Below are 10,303 nucleotides of genomic sequence, written 5' to 3'. Positions count from 1 at the left end.
TCAGCCCAGCCGGCTCCTTCTCCCGCCGAGTCCGCTCTTCAGCAAGGTTGGGATACAGGTCCCGGCCAAGGACCCCTTCTATCTCCTCCACTGTCTGCAAAACACAGCCACAGAGACAAGCCAAGTGAGTTCCTTGGGAGAAACGGGAGGGGGAGAAAACAAGCCAGCCCGGGGTGAGTGTCCCCGGAGGGGTGGGTTCCACAGTCACTTCACTGCAGAAAGTAATCAAGACTAACGAGAGCCCCCGATTATCTATCCTCTCCCCATTTTTAGATGACGCTCTGTCACTTGCCTGGGTCACAGTCTGTGTTACCCAGCAGTCCCCCCAGTAAGACAAGCACCATCCCTTCCTGGTACTTAAGTCTATCAGTAGTGCTAACTGCCACGTCCACACAGATGTTTATGTCCCTCACCCACGGTCCAGAGTCGGTGAATACACATAACCAGACAGCAAGCCAGTTAGTGATCCCGATAAAGCAAATGTAAAGTTGCAAACTGCATGCAAAATCTAACTGGAAGTTTCCTAAATTACAGGCTTCCCATGTTCCAACTCAGCAATAGGATAGGTCACCTCACTGTTTACAGCTTTTAGTGTCACAACAGAATCAGAAGGTGTGAATGAGGTTCAGTCCCAAGATAAGAAAGACAAAAATAAACCTCAGTGACACAGAAAAGAGTAAGTTCATTGTGGAGGTTTCTAAGACAGCAGGGATTTAATTAATAACACAGCTATGTGCTTAAAAAGAATAGAATCTTAATACTACGTGGAGAGTTTTTTTAAAAAATTCATTAAAAACACCAGTATTAATGGAGAAGAAACACGCATAAAATTTGAAAAAAAAAAAGGAACAACTCATTCTGTTTGCTTTCAGAAACTATTCATTCACAATTACTGTCCTTTGGAAAAGGAAGCATGCACCAAATGATGTGGAAAGACGAGGTGGAATTGCCACGTAGGGGTAGAAGGCAGTGAAGAGATGGGATGGGAAACAGGTCTCAAAAATGGGTGGCATACGGATGTGTCACTCTTGGATGCTCACATTGGTTCCCTGATGAGGACAGTTACCCAAATCGTGCTGCCACTTTCCACATGCAGTGCTTTGTCCTTCCTCTCAAGTAAGAGACTCATGTCCTACTCAGCCCTACTCCAGGGCCTGCTCTGTCCCTTGCTGGTTGGCAGACACCCTTGGCTTCCTCCTTCCCTCTCAATGCTAAGGCTGGGGCTAGTACCCAAGCTGACATTACAATCAAATACAGGGTCTGGAGATTCCAAAGCAAGAAATACTAGTGGTTACTTCCCCAAACCACATCAACTATGTATTTATAATTGTGATGAATAAAGATGGGAAACCAGATGTATTATAAACATGAATCATGGTTTACCTCGAGAGACCATAGCTCTTTTGTGAAATCCAGGATTCCTGTTGATAGAAACTTGGGCCCAGAGTCCTCAAACATTTTTCAAATAACACATCACATTTTCCCTTTACATAGGCTCCTCTCAGACTTCTCAGTTTGAATTGTGATGCCTAGGTCACTGAGCTCTGGTGAAGTAACATAAAGATACCAGAGGCCCTGTATCAAGGGGACTTGACATTCCCATTGCTCATGATGAGTCTGTGCAGATGCAGCAGATTCTCCTCACCTGGTCCTCCCTAAGCAGTAAGATGAATGCACATGCAAGGCGGGACTGAGGTCCAGTCCAGTGCACTCAGGATAGATGACTCGTTCAGGCCCTGAACTTCCCCCTTGTTAGCACCATGAATAGATAACTCCGGAAATAATATTCCAGAGACCTGAAAGCTTTAACAAAATTTCCAAGTTAATCTTACAGCCCCGGAGCACTACATGATGAACCACACTTTATAAAATGACATGGTTCAATACTAGTAGTCTAATAGTTTCCAAGGAAGTAGTCATTTTTGCAGCAAAGCCAGTGATCTTCACTATTGATATAATGACTTTTTCTGATGTGAGGCAACCCAGCAAAAATTTATAGGGCTCCAGCTTCTCCCTGGTGGCCCAATCTTTAGTATGGCTTTCTTAGAAACACTCACTCTCTAATAGGTCTCTGAGTAAAATCACCCTTCAGAAGAAAGGCACCTGAGCATTTCCCGCATACGATCTGAAAAGAGCCAGACAGAGAGGATGGGGGTTGGGAGGGTCCTACCTTAATAGCCAAGTCACAGTGCTCGCTGGCAGTGGTGAGCTGCTCGATGTGCCTGTCCACCTCTGCCACCGAGAGGCTGCAGCTGCTCTTCTTCCTGCAGCAGACCACGTTCTCCAGCCCCGTCAGCACCCTCTGCAGCTCCGAGTTCAGGTCGCTGCAGTTATCTGCAAGTGGACGCGGATACGATGAGTTAAGCAGGCAGGTGGGCGATGAGCGCTCGCTGTTTCGCTTACGGAGAGGAACCCATTCAGGTGAAATGGATGGCAGTGGAGCTGGACATGTCCAAGTTTAACACCGGCAGCCTGATTTCCCAGCCTGCTGGCCTTCTGAGGCCTGGGGCCAATGCAAAGGCTTTATTAAGGAGTTTCAGACCATGGCCATTTTCTAGACAGCCATGCCACGCTGCATTCTCTCATCTTTCACTCAAAGGCAGACACATCTCAAGTTTCTCTAGTAAGAACAAAAAAGTGTCGCAGAAGGGGCTGTTAGGACTTCTGGCCAACCTTCCTGCTCAGCCATTCAGATAAGGACTGATTTCAGGAAAAGTTTTAGCTAAAAAGATCTCATAACTTTACTAAACAAAAAAAAACCAAAAAAACCGGGCTTCCCTGGTGGCGCAGTGGTTGAGAGTCCACCTGCCGATGCAGGGGACACGGGTTCGTGCCCCGGTCCGGGAAGATCCCACGTGCCGCGGAGCGGCTGGGCCCCGTGATCCATGGCCGCTGAGCCTGCGCGTCCGGAGCCTGTGCCCTGCAACGGGAGAGGCCACAACAGCGAGAGGCCCACGTACCGCAAAAAAAACTCCAAACAACAACAACAACAACAAAAAAACCCCAGAGTGAGCAGAGACACTAGGTGTTTAAAAAAAAATAGCAACTGTATAAGGGACAGTTCTTGCCCTCAGCGAGCTTATAGTCAGGACTTTTTTCCCTGATATAACCAATCAACAGGCTCTACTACTGCAACTTATATCACTTCTTCCATCGGGGGAAAACAAACTATTCTAACAAACTCCATATTGTTCCATGTAAATGTCTTGTAAGCAATTCTAACAATTTGATTCTGACTTAAAAGTCTGGGTTAGTTTTAATTGCTGGACACCCAGGGCTTAGTCCAGGAAGGAGAATTAATTATAATCTTAATGTGAACTAGACATATCTTAAAAGATAATTTTGGGGGGGCAAAAATCCCCTTAAGTCAAATATAAATATGTCAACCTATTTTGGATTCTACGTATCACTATGCCATTCAATTCTTATAGCAAGACAGGTGTTAACTACAGCGATTTATCAAAGTACACCTTTCCCTTACACTCGGCCTGACTCCTGTCCCTCCTCCCTTCTCATCGCAGGTTCCATGCCCTAAAACAGTCAATTGCCTTTGGCGCTCACTTGCGGAAGACTATAAGAAAACTCCCAGCATTACAGTAAGAGGATTTCTCAGAATATTCTGGGCAACTTTATTTGACTGCCTATATCTACAAGTTACCTAAATCTAGACAGAAGAGAAGTGCGAAGCTTTCACTGCAACCAATGAACACAATGATTCCCCCTCCTCTCCAACCTGTTTTCCCCACCGCTCCCAGCTCTGTGAACAGCACTACCATCCTCCCAGTTACTCTGGTTAACTCTCTGGCAACCTTGATTTCCTTTTGCTTCACACCCTAAATCCAATCCATTTTTTGACTGCAACCTCCAAAACATATCCCCAAACTGACCTCTTCTTACCATATCCACCGACACCAGCCTTGGTCCCAGCCACCATCATTTCTTAACTGAACCACCTGAACAACCTCCTACCTCCAGTCCCCTTCACTGTAGCCAAAGTGAGTCTCTTAAAGACATAAGCTGGATCATGTTACTCTCCTGGCCCAAACCGTTACATGGCTTCCCACTGTCATTCAACTGAAGTCTAAACTCCTTACCAGAGTCTCTAAGGCTCTGCACGATCAGCCCTGTTGATGTTTCAACCCAGGCTGTACCGTGGAACTTCCTGGGGAGTTTTTACAAAACACCAAGGTCCAGGCCCCACTCAGGCCAATTAAATCACAATCTCTACGGGTGGAGCTTTGGCACTGGAAAATTTTTTAGGCTCCTCAGATAACCCTAACGTGTAGTCGGGGTGGGAACCACTGGCTTCTCTGGTCCTTGCCTCATCTGTTCACCTTCCCCCGCATCACTATGCTGTGTTCACGCTGCTGCCTTCTCTCCATCCCTGGAAGATGCCAACCTCTCGTCTGCCCCAGGGCTTCCTTTTCCTTTGTTGTTCCCTCTGCTGAGACTGAATTCTACCCAAATCTCCTCCTACATTCAGCTCTCAGCTCAAATGCCACCTCCTCACCAAGCTCTTCTCTGTCTAAAGTATGGGGTTCCATCTCTTCCCCCTTAGTCCCTGTCCTATTATCCTATCTTCTCCATGGCAATTATCACTATCTGCTCTGACCTATGTGTCTGTCATCTCTCCTCTACTTAAGTGTAAGCTTCAAGAAAGAAGGGGCTTTGACCTTCCTCCTCATTTCATCTCCAACACAGGATAGGCAATCAAAAGTTATTTTTAAATGACCAAATATAAATACCACATCATTATATATTTAAGAGCCAGCAAGACTAGAAATAGACTGTCAACAGCAGCATGTTTTACATCCACCTTATGCTTTTTGTCCTCAATATGGACCATGCCCTGAACTGCTGACAACAGGCGGACAGCCCTCCACTGCCGAAGCCCATCACCAACTCAAGACAAGGAGGTCCAGAGCCAGGCGCAGCACTCCTTAGTTCCCACACATGCTGATGAAACTATCTCCGGAGCACACTTAATTCCAGGGTAACAAAATGGAGAAGTTTCTCCAAAGGATCATTTACCTTGAGGTGCAGGGTTTCCTGGTACCCTGAGCTGCAGTTAACACACACCCCCGAACTATTTGCATTATTCCTGAGTGGGATGAGGAAGGAAGATGTCTCTATTCAGCCATTCATAAGGATTTCCCTAGCACGGCCCCACCTGATGCAATGATCACCCTGGACATGTCTGCTGAGGGGTCTTCACAGCAGGACTGGAGAGGTGCCACCAGGCTGTGTCCTGAGGATGTTGGGCTACAGGCAACAGGAGGCAAGTGTAGGGACCTGATCAGTCTTTCTTTCTCATTCTTTAATCAGTTGCTGAGCCCTGGCCTCAGGCTAGAAGCAGGGTACAGAGATGAGCATGAGACTTTCAACTCTGAGAGGCTCACAGACGTACGTGGCAAAAGCCACAGTCCTCTCTCCCACTACCCTGGGGAAAGTAACCACAGAGAGCATGATGCAAGTATAGGATGGAGCATCAGGAAGACAGAGGGGGGACTTCCCTGGTGGCGCAGTGCATAAGACTCCGCACTCCCAATGCAGGGGGACCGGGTTCGATCCCTGGTCAGGGAACTAGATCCCACACATGTGCCGCAACTAAGAGTTCGCATGACACAACTAAGGAGCCCATGTGCCGTGACTAAGGAGCCCACGAGCTGCAAATAAGACCTGATGCAACCAAATAAATAAATAAATAAAAAGGAAGATGGAGGAAGGCATTTAAATTAACATGCAGACTGCAAACAGCTCAGGAGCATATTCTATTCATACCTAGGAGGGCTATGAATGCTTTCCTTGGTCTTAGGAAGCCCAGTGTGTATCACACAGGCTGGATGATGAACCACACACACTCTTGCCTATTACCCACTGGTTTTACATAAACCCCACCAGTAATCAGGTGACCCTTGGCTGTCTTTTGTCAGTGTTCCCAGTTTGGGGCCTCACAGTAGGACAGGGTGGCCAGGCTGGCAGAAGCAAATATTCTGGGTCCCCTGTTGGTGCTGTCGTACAGCACCAATCACTCACCACCACTCACCCCACCATCAACGCTACTCGATACAGGGTGGCCTTATCTTTCAGTTGGTGGCACATTCTTCTAAATATAGACTTTGAATAAATCCTCAGTTCCTTCCCTTGGCCTCCAATGCCCTGCACGGTATGGGCCCTGCCAGGCACTGGAGCTTCAACACTGAAGGCCAAGGTAGTTGGAGTCTTTATAGAAGACCCAAAGTTTAAGTTATGGGACCAGAGGAGCAAGATAAGCTCAGACAAGGGGCCAAGAGTTCCAGAACAAACAGAAAGTGCCTCATTTATAAACCACAATGAAATATCATCTCAGGCCCATTAGGATGGCTACTATATCAACAACAACAGAAAATAACAGGTATTGGTGAGGAAGTGGAGAAATTGGGGTCCTTGTGCACTGTTGGTGGGAATAGTAAAATGGTGCAGCTGCTTTGGAAAACAGTATGGCAGTTCCTCAAAACTTAAAAATAGAACTACCATGTGATCCAACAATTCCACTGCTGGGTACATACCCAAAAGAATGGAAAGTAGGCCCTCAGACAGATCCTTGTATATCGTGTCCATAATAGCCAAAAGATGGAAATAACCCAAGTGTCCAGTGGCGAATGAATGGATAAACCAAGTGTGGTATATACATACATCAGAATATTATTCAGCCTTAAAAAGGGAGGAAATTCTGACACATGCTACAACATGGATGAACCTTAAGGATATTAAGCTAGGTGAAATAAGGCAGTTACTAAAAAAGACAAATACTGTATGATTCCACTTATATGAGCTATCTAAAGTAGTCAAATGCATAGGGGGCAGAAAGTAGGAAGGTGGTTACCAGGGGCTGGAAGGAAGGGGGACGGGGCAGATATTGTTTGATGGGTACAATTTCAGTTTTGCAAGGTGAAAAAAGTTCTGGAGATCTGTTGCACAACAATGTGAATATAACTAACAGTACGGACCGGTACACTTAAAAATGGTTAAGATGGTAAATTTTATGTAATGCGATTTTACTACAATGAAAAAAAAAAAAAGGCTCTTCACTTAGGTGATGATCACAGTGCCTCTGGTTTGATCAGCACTCTTGACACTTCAGAAAGGGCTTTCACATACATCATCAAGTTCCACCCCAGCAGGAAGGTAGTAAGCCTCGCTCCACAGAGGAGGAATCTGAGACTCGAAGACACCCAGTTACTCACCCACGGCTGCACAATGGGTGGGGGGCAGGGCTCGAAGTACAATGTCGGCCTTCTGTGTCCAGGGCTATCTTCACCACACTGCTCCAACCCAAAAATAAGTACTGCTATGTGGACAAGAACAGGCCAGCTCAGCCAAGCCTGTGAGGGCACCTACTCATAGCCGCTGTTTCCCAGGAAAGGCAACAGAGGACATATATCAGAATTAAAGGAGGAACATTAACTGTGAGTGGACTCGGAAAAATTAACCATGTATAATGTAATTCTTAGAACAATCACTAGAAAATAACGATGAAGAGGCATAGCCAGAAACCAATAAATAAAATAAAATTCTAAAAACTATGCAGTTAACCCAAAAGAAGGAAGACAGGATGGACAGAAGAACAAAAAATTCAGAAGGGGCAAACAGAAAACAAATAGTAAACTGAAAGACCCACAATCAATCGATCATTAACTACATTAAATGTTCATAGATTCCCCAAAAGGAAGATACTGTCAGCATGGATTAAAGGCAAGACTGACACTATGGAGAGGATGGAAGTTATCAAAAACAACAACAACAAGAGGAAAGAACAAGTGTTGACAAGAATATGGAGAAACTGTAACCCTTGCACATTGTTGGTGGGAATGTAAAGTGGTGCAGCCACTGTAGAAAACAGTTTGGTGGTTCCCGAAAAAGTTAAACATAGAATTACCAAATGACCCAGCAATTCCACTCCTAGGTACATGCTCCAAAAAACTGAAAGCATAGAGTCAGACAGATGCTTGTATGCCAATGTTCACAGCAGCATTATTCACAATAGTCAAAAGATGGAAATAATACAAGTATCCGTTGACAGATGAATGGATAAGCAAAATGTGGTACAGACGCATGACAGAATATTATTCTGCCTTAAAAAGGGACAGAATTCTGATACTGCTACAACATGGATGACCCTTGAAAACGTTAGGCTAAGTGAAATAGGTCAGTTACAAAAGGACAAATATTATATGATTCCATTTATATTAGGTACCTGGAATAGGCAAGTTCATAGAAAGTAGAAGAGGGACTTCCCTGGTGGCACAGTGGTTAAGAATCTGCCTGCCAATGCAGGGGACATGGGTTTGAACCCTGGTCCAGGAAGATCCCACATGCCAGGGAGCAGCTAAATCCATGTCACCACAACTACTAAGCCTGCGCTCTAGAGCTCGCGAACCACTACTGAGCCCACGTGCCACAACTACTGAAGCCTGTATGCCTAGAGCCCGTGCTCCACAGCAAGAGAAGCCACCACAATGAGAAGCCTGTGCACTGCAATGAAGAATAGCCCCCGCTCACCGCAACTAGAGAAAGCCTGCGTACAGCAACGAAGACCCAACACAGCCAAAAATAAATAAATAAATTTAAAAAATATATACAAAAAAGAGAGAAGAGAGGTTACAGTAGATGGGCAAATGGGGCAATATCGTTTAATGAATACAGAATTCCTGTTTGGGAGGATAAGAAAATTCTGAAAATGGATATTGGTGATGGTTGCACAGCTCTGTGAATGTACGTAGTGCCACTGCACTGCACACTTGACATGGAACTCTGGTGTGAAGGGTCACACGAGGCAGACCCGCTGCGGCACCTCAGGCTATGCTGTGCTTTGTAAAGTAAAGCTAATGGCCCGGTTCCATGTCCACGGGACAAAGAGGATGCCCTTTGCAGCAAATACTCATTCCTTGACCAGAGGTTATAGCTTTATAAAAACGAATTTGAGGTAGCACATAGCAAGCAACCACGAATAAGGGAAAAACACAATGACTGGGACCAGAGAAAGGCTGAGGAAGCCAATGGAGGTGAACACCTCTGCTAGGGCTGACTCTTCTTAGTGCCGTGCTCCCTGGCAGCCAGGGCAGAAATGAATGATCTCCTGTCAGAAAGGAGGAAGCATTCCAGTTGCACAAGGGATGCAATGTGTTTTTAACAATTAGATGCTAAAAAGAGTTTAGGTACCTGGGACTTCATATGTGGTGTGAAGCGATGTGATTGTGAGTCTTTTCAGCCACAATTTCCCACATATGCAGATTTCATATGGTTTCTTCTGATACTAACTTTCAATTAAATTTAAGCTGTAGACCATTCAAGTACAACGTAAAGGGAATTCTGGGCAAGGCTAAGCTCACACAATCTTGGCACTCTGCCTTCTAGCTGTCTAATTTGCTGCAGAGATGAAACAGAGGATAAAAAAGAATAAATGGAAGGGACATCTCCCTTCAACCAGAGGATGCAAACTAGCCCCCTGCAGCCAAAGATGTGTTTTGTTTGGATGGCAGGGTTTCATAACTGGTGCAGCCTTTTTTAAAAAAACATTTTTGAATTAATTGCCAGCATTTAAAAATTATTAGAATTTACAGCTATTCCTGTAAAATTAGAAGGTCAGGAAATATCGGGCCCAGCTCTTCCCATGACAGCAGTGGGCAGAGTGGCAAGCAGCTGCCCCTTTGGACTCGTCAGGCCATGGTGCTCCACTGTTCTGCCCGCTTTCCTCACCCCATCTGCTGCCCACCGCTGTCAGAGTCTGCAGCACCTGCCTGGGTGGGCCATCTTTTCCAAACGCAACTTGCCCCAGTTAGACTTCTGATAGCAGCTGGAGAAAAGACAGCTCATGTTCTATTTTTCTAATGAGAACCCAGAGCCTTAGGTTTTTATGTTGCTGTCTGAGGGAAGACCCAAGCACCTGGGAAATCTGGAAAGGAGGCCAGAGGACATTCATGGCTATGGAAATGACGCCTCACCAGCATGCTTTCTTGGTTAAACACATACTAGTGGGCAAAGCTGGTTTTCCTCTTTCCTCTCAGGATCAATTAGACCTACCCCCAGTGCTGTACACAATAAACCATACCAGAGTTGGTTCATTTTGAATACGGTGTTAAAGGCTGACTCTACTTTTGTTGAATCCCCTGTAGGAACCGTAACCCAAATAAAAATATACCTAAATAGGCTAGATGTTAGAAATATTCCCCTGGTCCTTTGATTCCAAGCAACGTGCATTTACCAGAATGAATCTGCTCCAAAATATGGTCCCAACTTCAAACGTACTTACTCCTGGGGCTCG

General features: G+C 45.5%; 1 protein-coding gene across 2 annotated transcripts in view; it reads right to left on the bottom strand.

Annotated features, from left to right (window-relative positions):
• Positions 1-10,303, bottom strand: part of MCC (MCC regulator of Wnt signaling pathway) — a 447,124-nt gene that overhangs the window by 70,416 nt on the left and 366,405 nt on the right. For both annotated transcript variants that reach the window (XM_007451192.1, XM_007451193.1), the window contains 2 exons: positions 2,171-2,334; positions 1-94 (listed from right to left, as the gene is read on the bottom strand). The exon at positions 1-94 is cut by the window's left edge and continues 134 nt beyond it. In XM_007451192.1, coding sequence (XP_007451254.1) covers positions 1-94; positions 2,171-2,334 — 258 coding nt within the window. The remainder of the gene's footprint in view (positions 95-2,170; positions 2,335-10,303) is intronic.

Source organism: Lipotes vexillifer, unplaced genomic scaffold (genome assembly GCF_000442215.2).
Source record: "Lipotes vexillifer unplaced genomic scaffold, Lipotes_vexillifer_v1.1 scaffold91, whole genome shotgun sequence".
Lineage (NCBI taxonomy): Eukaryota > Metazoa > Chordata > Mammalia > Artiodactyla > Lipotidae > Lipotes > Lipotes vexillifer.
The sequence above is the reverse complement of the archived record's forward strand: the minus strand, read 5'-3'. Positions and strand labels throughout refer to the sequence as shown.